Below are 18451 nucleotides of genomic sequence, written 5' to 3' on the forward strand. Positions count from 1 at the left end.
AGGACTGCTCTAAGACCCTTCAGACTACTTCCCTTTCTTCCCTCAGCAAGGCTGAATTGTTTTCTTCTCATCCAATTAATTAATCAATGGTATTTATTGATAATAATTGTGGTATTTGTTAAGCACTATGTGCCAAGCACTGTACTAAGCACTGGGGTAGATACAAGATGACTGGGTAATTTCTCGGGCTTGCAGATTGGGGTACAGGAATTTCCTCTTTACTCCAAAGACAGCCAGTTACTGGCTAATTACCGACATCTAATCATCATCCCCATAATCAGAATTATTCAAAAGTATTAGGTAACCATGTGGCACAGCTCTTTGTAAGCAGGGATCATGTCTACCAACTAACTCTATTATATTGTACTTTCCCAGCGCTTGGTACAGTGCTCTGCACACACTAAGTGCTCAATAAATACCGCTGCTTGATTGACACGGTCCCTGTCCTTCATGGGGTTCACAGTCTTAATCCCCATTTTACAGATGAGGTAACTGAGGCACAGAGAAGTGAAGTGTCTTGTCCAAAGTCACACAGCAGACAAGTGGCAGAGCAGGGATTAGAATCTAGGTCCTCTGACTCCCAGGCTCACACTCTTTCCCTTTAGGCCATCCTACTTCTTTGCTTAATGAGTGTTTACGATATGCAGAGCACTGTATTAAGCATTTGGGGGAGTTCAGTACAACCAGGAACCATCTCTTTATGGCTCAGTCTGCAGCTCTCCAGCACCCCAAAAGGAGTGGGCCAGGCCGGGCCTCGGGAGCAGTGTTTAACCTGGAATAAAACAGGCGCCAGAGTTTGAGGAAATTTTTAATCTGTGTAATAGTTGGGATGTTATTATCAAAGAGAACAGGGCTGTCACCCATTCGGCCTCAAAAAATTTATTTGAAAGAGCAGCTTGTACACTATTAAAATGCTAGATATTTACATATAAATACACAATGTCCTTCTTATTGAAACAAGATGCCTCTGACATTGAATTCCACCTAGGGGTAAAAGGGCCAAGGTGGCCCCAAAATCTTAACCTCCCCAAACACACCTAGTTTTGTGTTGTATATGCGCGGTTCACAGCCCCTTGTTGCCATTTTTGCTTTGGTCTCCATGTCATGATCCTCTCAGAGTCTCTGCTTTAAAAAAAGGTTGCTCTTTTCTGGGTTGCAATGCGTCATATTGGTCTGTCTGCCACAGCTGCCTCCCAGTTCTGATTTACTGCAGCCTTAAAATATTTTCTCGGTTCCCCTATTTTTTGGATTCTCAATTTTAGCTCATCCTACAGCAGCTGTTTGGGTATCCTGCTGTCATTCACTCTCCTCAGGTGCCCTGTCTAGAGTAGCTGTTCTGCGCTGAGCACGACTTTATGGTGAGGATCTCATTATTTGGAATCCTGTCTGGCCGTTTGAGGTATGGCCTGTAAATGATGTTGATGGAAAGACTCAAAGAATTGATTAGCGGTGTCTGGGGGGAATTCAGGTCTTGCAAATATAGAGAAGGCTGGTGACTCTCTAGCTCTGTAGTCCTTGATTTGGGTCACTGGAGACTTAAGATCACACAGCTGCCATACTCTTGATAGTCTCCCAAAGGATGTCGTGGTCTTCTTGATCTGGTTCTCTGCTTCCTTGCCCATCATTGCTTTGTTGGCCAGTGTGCTGCTTTGGTAACAGAATTCACACCGCTGCCAAACTGTGACAGTCTCCCAAAGGCTGTGCAGGTTTCTTGATCGGGTTCTCTACTTCCTTGTCCATCGTTGCATCGTCGGTCAGCGTGCTGCCTTGGTAACAGAGTTCTGGGATGGCAAAACGCACCTTGCCGGCCCTGAAATGGAGACCCCCCCCTCCCCAGAGGCAGGGGTCGAGGCAGAGAGACTGCCCCTTCTCATATATTGACGCCCAGCAGAAGTGGTGGAGGCACCGGTTGACCCCTTGCTGGGGAGGAGGAGGAGGCCGCAGGTCCATCGGGATCTGTCTGGTCACATCTCCAGTGGTGGGACTGGCGGCCAGTGGATACCCAGGTGCACAATGGGACGGTCAAGCCCATGAGGAGAATGGAGTGGGCTGAGCCAGGCCAGTCTGCTCAGGATTGCACTATTCAGCTGGGACTGGAGGAGGGAGGGGAGCTTCTCTGCCTCTAATGATGGTATTTGTTAAGCGCTTACTATGTGTCAAGCGCTGTTCTAAGCGCTGGGGTAGACACAAGTTAATCAGATTGGACCCAATCCCTATCCCGTATGGGTCTCCCAGTCTTCATCCCCATTTCACAGATGAGGTAACTGAGGCATGAAGAAGTGAAGTGACTTGTCCGAGGTCACTCAGCAGACAAGACTCCTGGGCCCGGGCTCTATCACTCCAGGGGGGCCGCTCTCCCCTCTAGCTGATGCTTGGTTTGGCCACGGTTGGAGCGTGGTAGATGTGGTGATGGGGGAATCCTCGCAGACAGCTGGAATTTCTGGAGCTGGCAGGTGGGTGCAGAAGTTTCCCGGTGGGACCCCGGAGGAGATGTGCTTCAGGTAGTGGAAGGGAAACGGGGACATAATCTGTTCAGCTTCTTGGTCTAAAACGGACAGCTCGGGGTGGCAGGTGGGCAGACAGGAAGGGGCTGTTTGAATCAGGAAAGATTGGCGTTAAAGACAAAATAGAAGAGAGAAAACTGAAAACTGGGCCCTAGAAGTCACTCAGAGTCCTGTGTCTCCACTTCCCAGCTCTTGGGTGTCATGTCCTTTCAGGGGCGCGAAGCTGAGGGCCCACTATCAGCAGGCAGCTTCACCCCTATTCCCCAACAATTAATAATAATAATAATAATAATAATGTTGGTATTTAAGTGCTTACTACATGCAGAGCACTGTTCTAAGTGCTGGGGTAGATATAGGGGAATGAGGTTGTCCCACGTGAGGCTCACAGTCTTCATTCCCATTTTACAGATGAGGGAACTGAGGCACCGAGAAGTGAAGTGACTTGCCCACAGTCACATAGCTGTGGCAGAGCTGGGATTCGAACCCATAACCTCTGACTCTCAAGCCCAGGCTCTTTCCACCGAGCTTAAGGAGCCCGGTTGTCCCTAGAGGTCCCAAGGCCCTGCATTGGTCTGACCCAACTAGGCCCTCAGAAAACATCTGGGAACACAGATACTGTTATTGTATTTGTTAAGCACTTGCTGTGTGTCAAGCACTGTTCTAAGCGCTGGGGTACATACAGATTAATCAAGTCCGATAGAGTTCCTGTCTCACAAAGGGCTCACAGTCTAAGTAGAAGGGAGAACAGGTTTTGAATCCCCAGCATACAGATGAAGAAACTTGTTGGCTGAATGGCTGAAGGCATTCCACGTGGGTCTCCCTAGTCTTCAGGCAGGGGTGCACAGCTTTCTCCTCTCATGGGAACAGCCTGTCAATGGGACAGTCATCTCCTCCACCCCCTCTTCTATTTCCTGAACCCTAGGCTCGGGTTTAGAGGTGACACGCCAAGCAAACAGGGCCAAACGGACAACCACCAGGGACAACAATAATCTCTTGAAAGTGCCCAGCTCTGTCAACCTCCGAAATGCTTTCCCAGCAATGACCTCATTTCATCCTCTCCACGTTCAAGGAGGAAGCGGTTTTTGTTCCCATTTTACGGATAAGGAAACTGAGACACAGAGAGGTCATGAAACTTGCCTGAGGTCACCCAGCGGGGCAGGGGCACAGCTGGAGTCTCCTGGCTCCAGCAATTAGGCCAGGCTACATCCTCATCGGTTCAGTGCTTGGGGGGTTTGAACCCTTTTAAGCAGGAGACTTCTCTAAGAGAGTCACCACCCCAAGCCAGCGAAGGGTTAGGGTCTGGTTACCCGAGTCAGGATTCGTTTATCTGTAGTTATTGAATACTTACTGTGTACAGAGCACTGTACTAAGCACTTAAGCGGGATGCAGTGGCCTTCTGGTGATCGCTGAGTTTGCAGCCTCAGGCCCAAACCCCATCCTGGACCCCAGGAGCAGAGGAACCAGAAAGGGGTTTATTGGCTTGAGAGGGATTGTTTGATTCTGATGTGGCACTGGCAAGTTCTCTAGAACATCAGGAAACATGGGAAGGAGGCTCTTGGCCTTCTGAAGCCCGGGTCAACTGTTCTTTTTTGGAGACGCAAGTGTCTGCTGGGTTCCACCCGAAGCAGAAACTGCAGGCAGGTGGACAGAAAGACTTAGGGGACCAGGTCAAAGTCTCCCTAAGATGTCCAAGAGCCAGCCCCACTCACAAATAAACCCTCCCTTCCACACTTGCTGCCGAATCTCTCCCACCCAGCCCATCCACCTATTCAAAAAGAAGGCGGAGGAAGGCTCTTAAAGGCTTTCTTAAGGCTTTTAGGGGAAGTCCTGATTCGATCCCTTGACGGTTTCAGTAACCTAAAGAACACACTATGAGTGGATGCACAGAGTGGAAACCCCCCTCCCCATCAATCACTAGAGGCAGAGAGACAAATCAACAGTGACGGCTGGTTTATGAGTGGACTTCAAAGCCCTGTACAAAAATAGATCACCGTGTCCCCCCAACGGTTCTAAGGAATCTCTGGGGCGGGCGAGGCCGCCGCCCCCGAAAGGAATAATCCATCTTGTCTCAGGCCCTTCCTGGGACAAGCGCAAAGCAGATTCCTCGGCTGGATGCCGCCAGTCTTCTGGGTTGATAAACGCGGGCAGGGTGATAGTATCCTCAGAGAGCCCGGCCAGATCCATGGCTATCTGCAAGCACAGGACTCCACTGTCATGTTAGGGTAGAGCTTGAGCACCACGTTCCTGTTTTCGTCGAAGAAGAGGATGCTGAGGGGAGACATCCTCTCCGGCACGCAGCAGGGCTCGGGAATGCCGGGGACCACGCCAACGGCCCTCACGATGCTCTGGATGGTGGCGTGGTTGGAAGGTTTTAGGGCCTAGTGGAGAGGAGGAGGGGAAGGAGGAGGATGAGGAGAGGAGACAGAAACCGTTAGTTAGGTGGGATCTTGCTTTTGTGGGACTCAAGAGAAGGCCAGGTCGTTTTACCGATTCAAAGCGGAAGGAGGCCAAGCCCTCGGAACATTCCAGCAGGGATGTTGGGAACTGTCTCTGGGGCAGACGGATAATCCATTCCTAGGCCTGAACCCTCAGGTTCAGGGTTAAAAAAGAAGTCAAGCGAGAAGGAAAATGAGTACTCCAGCCATGGCCAAGAGCGATTTCTAGTTTTTCTGGTATTTGTTAAATACTTACAATGCATCAAATGCCATACTAACCACCGAGGTAAATACAGAATAAGCAGAATAGATACAGTCCCTACCCAGGTGGGGCTCATATAGGAGGGAAGGAAAACAGTTATTTTATCCTCTTTTTTATGGAAGAGGAAACTGAGGCACAGATGATTTTTAAGTGATCGCACCAGGTCATTAAGCAAATGGCAGAGCTGGGATTAGAATCCCGGTCTCCTGGCTCTCAGGCCCAGGCTTTTCCCCACTCAGTCATGTTGTTCCTTTGAAAACGAGGAATTGAGAGATGTCTGGGGCAGTTGCTGTTCTGAAAGCGGTGTCTCCGTCCCCCTGTCTCCCTGCCCCTGTGGGACGATGATGATGATGATGTTGCCATTTGGTAAGCGCTTACTATGCCAAGCACTGTTCTAAGTGCTGATGTAGATACAAGGTAATCAGCTCGTTCCACGTGGGGCTCACAGTCTTCATCCCCATTTTACAGATGAGGGAACTGAGGCACAGAGAAGTTAAGTGACTTGCCCAAAGTCACACAGTTTACAAGTGGCGGAGGTGGGATTAGGACCCATGACCTCTGACTGCCATGGTGGACAGAGGTAGGGCAGTTTCTGTTCTGAGAGGAGTATTCCTGTCTCCCTGCCCCTGTGTCCATAGCGGATGGAGGCAGGGCAGCTTCTGGGTCCTGGGGAATGACATGCTGTCGGAGGGAGACCTCTAGCTGGGTCTCTTCTTAAGCTATTCTGAGGCTCTCCAGCCACTCTTTGGTTACGTGTTTTACAAAATCCAGGCGTCTGAAAAACCTGGCCTCCTGCTTCTCTGCAGCAGAGCTCGGCTACACTCAGCCACAGGCTCACCGCTAGCCCAGGGGCTGAAGTGGAGGCCCCTGTGGCCTCCATCTCCCCCAGAAGAGATGAAGGACATCTCCCAGGCTGGCCAGCCATTCCGCCCACCTCCAGGCCCAGGATCGTTACAGCCCCCGGGCCCGGGAACGACTTCAGGTTTAACCTTTGGTCCTCCATTAACACTGGGAAAGGTGGCCCCATTGAATGGTGTTGGTAAGAAGCCGCCATCTGGCATGGCCCACCCACTTCAGCAAGGCCTTGGCCCCTCAGCACTGAGGTGTGGGGTCCCCAGAGAGGAGAAAAGCAGCGTTGCCTAGCGGATAGAGCCCGGGCCTGGGAGTCGGAAGGACCTGGGTTGTAAACCTGGCTCCGCCTCTTGTCTGCTGGACACCTTGGGGAGTCGCTTCACTTCTCTGGGCCTCAATTACCTCGCCTGTCAAATAGGGATTAAGAGTGTGAGCCCCGTGTAGGACAGGGACTGGGTCCAACCCCACCGGCCTGTATCGATCCCAGCGCTCAGTACAGTGCCTGGCACCTAGTAAGCACTTAACAAATACCACCATTATATTATCATTTGGAGATGTGGCATTTCCTCGCTTGGACTCGGGCTCACTGGTGTAGAGTCAAAAAACCCTCACGGTCCCTGTGTTCCCACCCATCCTGGATACATCTCCAGGGCCTTCTGAGCCATTGCCCACCCAGGCTCTGAATCACGAGCGGTTTGCAGCTTTCCCTCCCTGTGGTTTCCTCTGGTCTGGAGCTGACGCCACCAGGAGGATTTCCGGCCCACAGAAGGGTCATCTGGGGTCCAGCTTGGGTAATGGCGCTGAGACTTCAGCGGAGTAGCCTTAGGGGGCACTGGGGCTTAGCTTCCTTTGGCCAGGGCTTCGCTCAGGGTCCCCAGTGGACCCACACCGACGACCACTCTAGGCCCTTGTTCTGCTCTTCCCCAGTTCGCCGGGTCTGACATCACCAGCATCCTGGACCAGTCCCACCCGGGGGCCACTGCTGAAGCCTCTCCCTCCTGCCCCCCCCCCCCCCCCCCGCCAGCCAGGGACACAGGAGGGGTTGAGGTTCGGGAGCTAGGCTGCCCAAGACCGGGGTCAGGGGTCAGACAAGGGTAGAGGCCTCCAGCAGGGAAAAGAGCCGGGAGAAAGGCTGTTGAAATAGACCAGAAACCCCCCTGCTTCTAAATCATATAAATTACTCATTTTCTCCTATTAATGTTAGTCTCCCCCTTTAGACTGTAAGGTCGTTATGGGTACGGAACGTGTCTGCGTACTCTCCCAGGTGCTTAGTACAGTGCCCTGCACATAGTAAGCGCTCAATAAACATCTTTGATTGATGACCTCTGCCCCAAGAGATGCCACGGATCAGGCCTTAGGCGTCCTGACCCCGCCGACAGCCTCCCAGCCTCCTGTGTCTCTGTCTCCTTCAGGGCAGGGGGGCAGACAGGTCCAGAACCCGGGGGGAGAGGTGACCGTGGGGGGCAGGCTGATCAGCCAGTTGATTTCCTGGGGTCCCGGGGGATGGATTGAGGGATGGGGAGGCTGGTGACTGTCCATGTAATGCATGTGCTGTCCCAGTCCAGTTGGCCAGCCAGTGGGGTGCTGACTAAACTGGGGGGGATAGTGGGAGATGTGTTTGTGTGTGTGAGAACTCTGAGCTTCCTCTCCTGGCCTATGCTGGGAATGGGGTTTGTGGCTTCTGGCCCTGCAGGGTTCAGCCAGGCTGCACAACATTCTTTAACTGATGTCTTCTAGACTGTGAGCCCATTGTTGGGGAGGGATTGTCCCTATTTGTTGCCGAATTGCATTTTCCAAGTGCTTAGTACAGGGCTCTGCACACAGTAAGCGCTCAGTAAATATGACTAAATGAATATCAGTGTGAGGACCAGAGCTGGTGCTGGTTTTGAAGGCAGGGCAAGGGAAAATAGAGCGGGAGGAGGTGGGCAAGGCAGCGTGGGGACCTGATCCCTTAGCTTGGCGCTGGCCCTCTCTCCTCTCGTTATCACTAAACTAGCCACCGATTGCTATCGCTTTTCACAACAACAACGATGATGATGGTATTTGTTAAGGGCTTACTGTGGGCCAAGCGCTGTTCTAAGCTTTGGGGTAGATACAAGGTGGGTTGGCCCACTTGGGGCTCACAGTCTTCATCCCCATTTTACAGATGAGGTAACTGAAGCTCAGAGAGGTGAAGTGACTTGCCCAAAGCCACACAGCTGACAAGTGGTGGAGCCGGGATTAGAACCCATGCCCCCTGACTCCCAAGCCCGTGCTCCTTCCACTAAGCCATGCCGTTTCAGATATAAAGACTGAATTTTTGCTCTGCCCCACACCACTGACTATAGCAATACGAATGATGGCCTTTATTAAGCGCTTCTTCTGGGTCAGGCATTGTCCTAAGTGCTGATTCCTCTGCTTCAGAGCTCCTCAGGGGAGCGGGTTTGAGGGCTCGGAGGTGGGGGGATTTGGGGATGTAAGGCAGAGCACTAGGGGCAGGGCACGAGGAGAAACAGAGAGGGACAGGAGGGTGCACAACGAAATCCCTGGAGTCAGGGTCGCTTTGGCACAGAAGCTGAGGATGACGGTGGATGCCGTTTCTGGAGGGAGCTGGCTTCATGTTCTAGGGCTCTGACCCCCATATGGGACAGGGACTGTGTCCAACTCGATTTGCTTGAATAATAATAATGTCGGTATTTGTTAAGCGCTTACCATGTGCCAAGCACTGTTCTAAGCGCTGGGGGAGATACAGGGGAATCACGTTGTCCCACGTGAGGCTCACAGTTAATCCTCATTTTACAGATGAAGTAACTGAGGCACAGAGAAGTGAAGTGAATCTACCCCAGCGCTTAGTACAGTGCCTGGCACATAGTAAGTGCTTAACAAATGCCATCAACATCATCACGCGCCAATCCGATTCTGTGTGCGCACGTGTGCGTGAGCTTGTGTTTGTGTATGTGCATGCAAGCTCACTTCCAAACGGGCTTACTATTTCGTCTGCATTTTCGGGGATGGGGGCCAGCCGGCTCGTTTCCAACGCAGGACTATCATCCCGTTTTGAGAGCGACAGTTCTGTATTCCTTAGGGTTGGGAAGGGAGTAGGGGCAAAGGTCCAGGGTCCCATTGGGTTTTAAATCTCAGTAAGCCCCGGCCAGCCTACCCAGTGAAACCGGACCTAGGTCAGGGCGGTGGGCCCTGATCCTGGGCCTCTCCTTGCCCCCTCTTTCCTCCCACACTTCCACGCCCTTGAGTAGGCCCCAACCCTGACCTCATCGGAGGTCAGGCTGCGAGCCAAACACCGCCAGAAACCGGCCTCCGTCCCCGGGAGCTCCCGCAGCCCCCATCCCGGAGAGGAGCAACGGGCGGCGATGGCATCTGAGCGCAGCGCGCCGCGCTGAACGCTCGGGGAGACCACTCCGGCAGCCGAGACTCGTTCAGCCGCAGGTCGTACCTTCGGCATGGGGAACTGACAGGCCCCGGCGCAGTAGAAGGCGTCGAAGGACTTGGGGGAGATAATCCACTCGCTCCAGCCGATGTCCGCAAAATCCACCTTGAGATAGCGCCGGGCGCAGTTCCGCGGCTCGCCCCACTGCTTCCTCCGCGCCTGCGTTAGGGTCCGTTCGTCGAACTGCAGGATCTGGCTCTTCTCCTCCTGCTTCTTCCTCTGCTTCTTCCTGCTCTTCCCGGGCTGGGCCTCCAGGGTCAGGTAGGGCTGCTTCTGCCCCCCGGCCCAGCCTCCGGCCCAGCCTCCGCCGCCCCGGACCTCGGTCCCCGGGAGCTCGTTGTCCTGCAGGGGTCGGCCGGGGCCGGCGGAGCGTCTGCGACGTCGAGGCCCCGGGAGGGGCGCCTGGAAGGGTGCGTGGCGCTCGGGCCCGGGGAGGTGCCGGTGCGGCGGGTCGTGGCGCTCGGGCCCGGAGAGGGATGCAACGTGGCGCTCGGGCCCGGGGAGGAGCGCAACGTGGCGTTCGGGCCCGGAGAGGGATGCAACGTGGCGCTCGGGCCCGGAGGGGGATGCAACGTGGGGCTCGCGCCCGGGGAGGGGCGCGTGCGGCGGGTCGTGGCGCTCGGGCCCGGGGAGCGTGACGTGTGGCGGGTCGTGGCGCTCGGGCCCGGGGCGGGGCAGGTGCGAGGGGCGCCGCCTCCCGCGGGCCGGCCACGGCGCGGCGCCCCCTAGCGGCGCCGAGAGGGCGGTGTCGTTGGCGAACACGAGGATGTAGGGCGGCTGCGCGGGCGGGCGGCGGGCGGCGCCGCTGCGCCCTCTGGCGGCGATGGTGACGGCCACGAGGCGCCGGCCGCCGGCCGTGGCGGCGCGCAGCGCCCGCGTGATGTCCTGGGCCCGCCAGGCCGGCCGGCCCCGCGCAGCCGCAGTCGGGGCGCCCAGGGAGAAGACGCGGCTCGCCAGCGGCCTCTGGCGGCCGGGCCGGCCCCGCGCAGCCGCAGTCGGGGCGCCGAGGGGGCGGCCGCCGCTCGCCAGCGGCCTCTGGCGGCCGGGCCGGGCCGCTCCCCAGGCCCACAGGCCGAGGCGGAGGCGGGCGGGCCGGGCGCAGGTCGAGGCTACCCCGCAGCGCCCCTGCCTCCCCTCCTGCTCCCCCAGGTAGTAATGCAGGCTGGCCGACAAGATGCTTTCCGACTTGGTGAGGGAGCTCAGGTTAAAAACGTGCAGCTCCGGCCCGCCCGGCTTCCCTGCAAGGCAAAGACCCTCTTAGGAGGCAGGAGGACCTGGGTTCTGATCCCGCCCCCTGCGCCCCTTGTCTGCTCGGAAACGTCGCCCCTCCTCCCGGCCGCTCCTCGGGTTGGCAGGCTCGGGGAGAGCAGCGGGGGCCTGGGAGGCAGGAGGGCCTGGATTCTAAAGAGCCCGGGGTCGTGGGTTCCAGTCCCGGCTCGGCCGCTTGGCAGCTGGGTGACTCTGGGCAAGTCACTTCACTTCTCTGGGCCTCAGTTCCCCCATCTGTAAAATGGGGAGTAGGACCCACGAGGGACCACCCGATCACCTTGTATCCTCCCTAGCGCTTAGAACGGTGCTTTGCACGTAGTAAGCGCTTAACAGATGCCATCATAATAATCCCGCCTGAGATGGGGGACTTGGGGCAACGTGGCTCAGTGGAAAGAGCACAGGCTGGGGAGACGGAGGTCATGGGTTCTAATCCCGGCTCCGCGGCGTGTCAGCTGGGTGACTGTGGGCAAGTCACTTCACTTCTCTGGGCCTCAGTGACCTCGTCTGTAAAATGGGGACGGAGACCGTGAGCCCGAACAGTGCGTTGCACATAGTAAGCGCTTAACAAATGCCATCATTACTTCACTTCTCCGGGCCTCAGTTGCCTCAACTGTAAAATGGGCATTAAGACTGTGAGCCCCACGTGGGACCACCCGAGCACCTCGTATCCTCCCAGCGCTTAGAACGGTGCTTTGCACACAGTGGGCGCTTAACAAATGCCACCGTTATCATTAATCCCGGCTCCGCCACTTGTCTGCTGGGTGACCTTGGCAAGTGGCCTCACTTCTCTGGGCCGCAGTGACCTCATCTGTAAAATGGGGACTGAGACTGTGAGCGCCGCGTGGGACAGGGACTGTGTCCAACCCTATTGGTTTATATCCGCCCCAGCGCTTAGTACAGTGCCTGGCATATAGTAAGCACTTTAACGAATACCATAATAATAATAAACCATAAACGGGCCAGGAGCTGCAAACAGTACCTATCAACATAGGCAAGGACAGGCTTTGGATGTGCCCGAAGTGTTGGGGTCAATCTGTCTCCCACTAAGTCGCCTTTCTGGTCATCTCTGTGCCCTTGGACAGGATCCCCCGGAATTTATTTTAACGGCCGTCTCCCAGCTAGATTGTAAGCTCCCGGAGAGACGGAACCATGTGTTCTAACTCTACTGTACTCTCCCCAGCACTTAGTACAGTGCTCTGCACCAAGTAAGCACTCGAATACCACTGATTGATTGGCATTCGTTCATTCCATGCTATTTAATGAACACTGTACTAAGCGCTTGGAAAGTACGATTCGGCAACACAAAATTGGCATCGCCTCGGCCTCCGAAAGGGCAGCCAGATGAAGCCAAGGGATATTCTTCAGCTCGTTGTGGGTGGGGAATGTCACTGTTTATCGTGGTATTTTACTTTCCCAAGCACTCAGAACAGTGCTTTGCACACGATAAAGGGCTCAAAAAATACGATCGAATGGATGGATGAAGGAATTAAATCTCCAAAATGGGATGACCAGTGGATGGTGCTGTTCTCTTTCAGTTCTGCAGACTCAACCCAGGTTTAAAACAAGGGGGATTCGGAACTCAGCACCGTGGGTGAGGTTTTGTCTTCCTCTGACAGGTGCTGGGGTGTGAAGCCCCTCTCTCCACCCCATCCGAATGGCCTGGCTCATCCTCCTCAAAAATGACAGTCCAAGCCCCCGGCCTTCAGGCTCCCAAGGGCCGGAAAGATGCCGGTAGGTGAGAGGAGAGAGTGAGAAGCTGCCGGGAAAGGAAAAGGTTTGGCCTGGCACCACCCTTCAGCTCAATCAATCAGTCGATCAATGCTTACCGTGTGCAGAGCCCTGTACTAAGCGCTTGGGAGGGTATAATACAACAGAATTGGCCGAAACGGCCCCTTGTCCATCATTACTGCCTTAGAGGCCTGGAGCGATGGTAGCTGAAGAAGAAAGTTGCAGCCAAAACTCTTATCGGGCCCAGCCTCCGCTGGGATCAGGCAATTAGGTTTTATGATTTGTTATCCCCCCTGTCACTTATGTACATATCCTTAATTGACATATAAATTATTTCTTTATATTAGTGTCTGTCTCCCCCTCTAGACTGTAAGCTCACTGTGAGCTGGAAAGATGTCTGCTTGTCCTCTCCCAAGCGCTTAGTATAGTGCTGCGCTCATAGCAAGCGCTCAGTAAATACGATTGATTGACTGATTATATCTTCCCCAGAAAAAAGGAGTCCAATAGGGAACCGCTACGGCTCAGCAAGCTGGGGAGTGACTTGGACTGGCGGGGGGGGGGGAGGTCGGTTCCTGAAGCCAAGAGTCTGGCCAGTTGAAATCCCCAAGTTTGATCAGAGAGGGTGACCAAGGGTGGGTGGCCCGTGGCCTAGTGGATAGGGCAGGGGCCTGGGAGTCAGAAGGACTGGGTTCGAATCCCAGCTCTGCCACTTGTCTGCTGTGTGACCTTGGGCAAATCACTTAAATTCTCTAGCCTCAGTTCCTTCATCTATAAAAGAGGGATTAAGACTGTGAACCCTATCCGGGACCCCCAGAGTAAGCACTTAATGAATACTATTATCATTATTATTATTATCGTTGTTACCAAGCGTGCCCTGGGGTGGGCTTTGCGGAAGAAGGGAAGTTTTGCAGTGGCTGGGAGGCAGGTTTCTCCCGGGAAGCCCCAAGCTATCCCTGGAGTACTGCACCACTGCACCTGCCCTGCAGTGCAATCCTCCTCCTCCCGGTCTCCCTTCCTCCCTCCCTCGCTCCCAGGGGAGTTGGGGAGGGAGGATCTTGGTCCTGAATAATAATAATGTTGGTATTTGTTAAGCGCTTACTATTTGCAGGGCACTGTTCTAAGCGCTGGCAGAGATACAGGGTGATCAGGTGGTCCCTCGTGGGGCTCACAGTCTTCATCCCCATTTTACAGATGAGGGAACTGAGGCACAGAGAAGGGAAGGGACTCGCCCACAGTCACCCAGCTGGCAAGTGGCGGAGCCAGGATTCGAACCCATGACCTCCGACTCCCAAGCCCGAGTTCTTTCCACTGAGCCACGCTGCTTCAGAGACCTGGTTTGGGACCTGAGGTTTTGTTACTTGAATTGATTCATTCATATTTAATTGAGCGCTTACTGTGCGCAGAGCACTGTACTAAGCGTTTGGGAGAGTACTGTACAACAATAAGCAGACAAGTCCACATCGAGCTTACGGTCTAGAAACTGGCAGGTCCGGGTTTCCCGACCCACCCGGGAATCCTCAGGACCCTGACGGACTGATCGTCTGCCAGCGGGTAAACCCACAGGTAGGTCCCACACCCGGACTCCTGGGCCCAGCTGAGTGAGAAGCAGCGTGGCCTAGTGGATAGCGCACAAGCCTGGGAGTCAGAAGGACCTGAGTTCTAATCCCAGTTCCACCACAGGTCTGCCGTATGACCTTGGACAAGTCACTTTGCTTCTCCGTGCCTCAGTTCCCTCATCTACAAAACGGGGATTAAGATCGTGAACCCTGTGCGGGACAGGGGCCGTGTCCAACTTGATCAGCTCGTATCTACCCCAGCGCTCAGCACGGTGCCTGGCACGTAGTAAACGCTTAACGGATACCATAAAAAGGGGCGGGGATGCTGCCGAGGAGGTGGTTTGACCTGGTTGTCAGTCGGGGACAACCGGAGGGGAACGGCACGACAACTTGATTTCTGGTAGAAGTGAAAGTGCAGCTGCCAGATCAGCCGACGACAGGGCTTTTGGCCACATTCTGGGGGAAGATTGAACTTGTTGCTGTGCCTGGGAAAGTATCTCAGAAGTAAAAGATACAGTCTCTGCCCTCGGGGAAGTAGCAGGTGTGTGGTAGAATAAAATAAATGGGTAAATCCATCCATCAATCAATGGTATTTATTGAGCGGTTACTGTGTGTAGGACACATAATCAGGAGGGCTTATTCTCTGGAGAAGACACTGATGCTAGGAAAAGTCCAGGGAAAATGCGGAAGAGGCAGATCGGCAGCTAGAGGGGTAGAGACCATGACGACGATAACGGAAGAGCCATTGGAAAGGTTGCGGATTATGGCAGAGGACAGGACGTTCTGGAGAAAGTGTTATCCATGGAGTCGCTAAGGCTCAGAAACCACTTGACGACATTTCATCATGATAATACTATGTGCAGAACACTTTAGTAAGCGCTTGGGAGAATACAATAGAATTGGGGAAGCAGCGTGCCTCAGTGGAAAGAGCACGGGCTTCGGAGTCGGAGGTCATGGGTTCGACTCCCGGCTCTGCCACTCGTCAGCTGTGTGACTGTGGGAAAGTCACTTCACTTCTCTGTGCCTCAGTTCCCTCATCTGTAAAATGGGGATTAACCTCACGTGGGACAACCTGATGACCCTGTATCTCCCCAAGCGCTTAGAACAGTGCTCTGCACGTAGGAAGCGCTTAACGAATACCAACATTATTATTAACGGACAGGCTCCCGGTAACTTTTAAGGATTGATATTCTGCCAAACCATGGTTGACCTAGTTACTATGGGGGCTGTGGGGACCGATAAAAATTTTGGGGTGTTGGGAAGTAACCACGGAAGACTCCCTGGAGGAGGTGGACCTTCCAGGAGGTCTTCGAAGCTGGGGAGAGTGCTGTAGCCTGGTGGCTACGAAGAGGAAGAGAATTTCAGGTAGGAAAGATAGGGCAAGGTAATAAGAACTGTGGTATTTGTTAGGGGCTTACTATGTGCCAGACACTGCCATTTGTCAGCGCTGTGATTGTGGGCAAGTCACTTCACTTCTCTGTGCCTCAGTTACCTCATTTGTAAAATGGGGATGAAGACTGAGCCCCCCCCCCACGCGGGACAACCTGATTCCCCTGCGTCTACCCCAGCGCTTAGAACAGTGCTCTGCACATAGTAAGCGCTTAATAAATACCAACATTATTATTAAGCGCTGGTAATCAGATTGGACACAGACTCTGTCCCACATGGGGCTCACAGTCTTCATCCCCATTTTACGGATGAGGGAACCGGGACGCAGAAAAGCGAAGTGCTTTTGTGAAAGTGAAGTGCAGATGAGGTCACCGAGGCCCGGAGAAGTGAAGTGACTTGCCCAGGTCACCCAGCAGACCAGTGGCAAAGCCGGGGTGAGAAGCCCTGACCTTCGGACTCCCGGGCCAGTGCTCTGACCACTAGGCCACACTGCTTCTCCGTGTCAGAGGAGGGAGAGGAGAGGACGAGGAAGTGAGAAGGCGAAGAGCGAAGGGCGCCGGGTGGAAAGCAGTGGCCTGGCTAGTGAGCTGGGAACCCAGGCTACTGCTCCCCTGGGCCACTGCAGGCTTGGGGCAAACGTTGGTATTTGTTAAGCGCTTACTATGTGCAGAGCACTGTTCTAAGCGCTGGGGTAGACACAGGGGAATCGGGTTGTCCCACGTGGGGGTCACAGGCTTCATCCCCATTTTACAGATGAGGGAAATGAGGCCCAGAGAAGTGAAGTGACTTGCCCACAGTCACACAGCTGACAAGTGGCAGAGCTGGGATTCGAACTCATGACCTCTGACTCCAAAGCCGGTGCTCTTTCCTCTGAGCCACACTGCTTCTCGCTAATGAGGGGGGTCCCTATCGTTATTTGCCCCTTGCTCAGTGGCTGCCAACTACTCCCCTGGTAGCCCCTCTGCCCTGACAAGGGGCGTCCCCCCGCCCCAGACTGTGAGCTCACTGTGGGCAGGGATCGTCCCTCTTTATTGCTGTAGTGTACTTTCCCAAGCGCTTAGCACAGTGTTCTGCACCCAGTAAGCGCTTGCGGCATGGTCTAGTAGGTAGAGCACGGGCCTGGGAGTCGGAAGGATATGGGTTCTAATCCCCACCCCGCCACTTATCAGCTGGGTGAACTTGGCCTAGTCACTTCACTTCTCTGGGCCTCGGTGACCTCATCTGGAAAATGGGGGATGAAGACTGGGAGCCCCACGTGGGACCACCTGATTGCCTTGTATCGACCCCCGCGCTTCGAACAGTGTTTGGCACATAGTAAGCGCTGAACAAATAACATGGTAATAATTATGTTTATTACTATTTGCACTTTCCCGGCTCAGAATTCCTCCCCGCTGCCCTAGCTTTTCGCAGACCGGAGTAGGGGGCTGCTGGGGAGGGAAGGGGGGGTGGGGGCGGCATGCAGCGTGGCTCAGTGGAGAGAGCTTGGGAGTCAGAGGACTTGGCTTCTAATCCCAAGCGCTTAATACAGCGCTCCGCACCCAGTAAGCGCTCAAAAAGTACGACTGAATGAATGAAACCCAGCTCCGCCACATGTCCGCTCTGTGACCTCGGGTAAGCCGCTTCACCTCTCTGGGCCTCAGCGGCCTCACCTGCAAAACGGGGATGAAGACGGCGAGCCCCAGGTGGGCCAGCCTGATTACCCTGGTTCAGTGAAGAGACCCCGGGCTTGGGAGTCAGAGGTCATGGGTTCTAATCCCTCCTCCGCCGCTTGTCAGCTGTGTGACCTTGGGCAAGTCACATCACTTCTCTGGGCCTCAGTTCCCTCATCTGTAAAATGGGGGATGAAGACTGTGAGGCCTACATGGGCCAACCTAATGACCTTGTATCCACCCCAGCGCTTAGAACAGTGTTTGGCACATAGTAAGTGCTTAACAAATCCCAGCATTATTTAATAATATTATTACCCAGGTGGGCCAACCCGACTGCCTGGTGTCCACCCCAGGGAGGCCAAACCGATTGCCTCTTCTCCACCCCAGCTCTTAGAAAAGCACTTGGCACATAGTAAGCGCTTAACAGATCCCAACGTTATTATTATTCTTGTTATTATTACCCAGGTGGGCCAACCCGATTGCCTGGCGTCCACCCCAGGGGCCAAGCCCATCGCCTCTTTTCCACCCCAGCTCTTAGAACAGCATGGGTTCAAATCCCGGCTCGGCCACTTGTCAGCTGTGTGACTTTGGGCCAGTCACTTCACTTCTCGGTGCCTCAGTTACCTCCTCTGTAAAATGGGGATTAAGACTGTGAGCCCTACGTGGGACCACCTGATTCCCCTCTGTCTACCCCAGCGCTTAGAACAGTGCTCGGCACATAGTAAGCGCTTAACAAATACCAACATTATTATTATTATTATTAACAGCGCTTGGCACAAGGCGCTTAACGAGCAGCGTTGCTATCACGATAGAGGCCCGAGGTGTCCGGGAGCGGGCAGGGTCGCGGGGAGCCCGGGGGTCTGGGGAGGGGGTTTCGGGGGGTGGGGTGGGGGGTGGTGTGTGCGTGTGTGGGACTCACCTGCGGGCCCAGGCGGGCGGGCTCGGAAGCTGCGGACGGTGTTGCCCTGGCGGGGCGGGGGCCGGCCCGGGGCTCCGGCGCGGAAGCTGTGGTAGAGGAGGAGCATGTGGTCGGACACCCGGTCCGGGGGGCCCTCCGCCTTCCCCCGGAGCCCGGCGACCCCCGGGCCCGGCCCCAAGGCCAGTCCCAGGGCCAGTCCCAGGGCCAGCCCCAGGGCCGGCCCCAGCCGGGCCACGGAGCCCATGGGCGGCCGGGGAGCGCGCCGAGGGACAGGAGGGTGGAGAGGATGGAGAGGATGGGCAGGATGGAGAGGGGCGCACGGAGAGGATGGAGAGGATGGAGGGGGCGCACGGAGAGGATGGAGAGGATGGAGGGGGCGCACGGAGAGGATGGAGAGGATGGAGGGGGCGCACGGAGAGGATGGAGAGGATGGAGGGGGCGCACGGAGAGGATGGAGAGGATGG

General features: G+C 55.0%; 1 protein-coding gene across 1 annotated transcript; it reads right to left on the bottom strand.

Annotated features, from left to right (window-relative positions):
- Nucleotides 1–4437: 4437 nt before the first annotated feature.
- Nucleotides 4438–18231, bottom strand: BMP3 (bone morphogenetic protein 3). Its single transcript, XM_029073712.1, has 3 exons — nt 17988–18231; nt 9484–10715; nt 4438–4882 (listed from the first exon to the last, which is right to left on the bottom strand). The coding sequence occupies exons 1-3, from the start codon at nt 18229–18231 to the stop codon at nt 4691–4693; spliced, it is 1668 nt and encodes a 555-aa protein (XP_028929545.1). The 3' UTR covers nt 4438–4690.
- Nucleotides 18232–18451: the final 220 nt, after the last annotated feature.

The sequence above is a fragment of the Ornithorhynchus anatinus genome, chromosome 10 (genome assembly GCF_004115215.2).
Source record: "Ornithorhynchus anatinus isolate Pmale09 chromosome 10, mOrnAna1.pri.v4, whole genome shotgun sequence".
In the NCBI taxonomy this organism is placed as follows: domain Eukaryota; kingdom Metazoa; phylum Chordata; class Mammalia; order Monotremata; family Ornithorhynchidae; genus Ornithorhynchus; species Ornithorhynchus anatinus.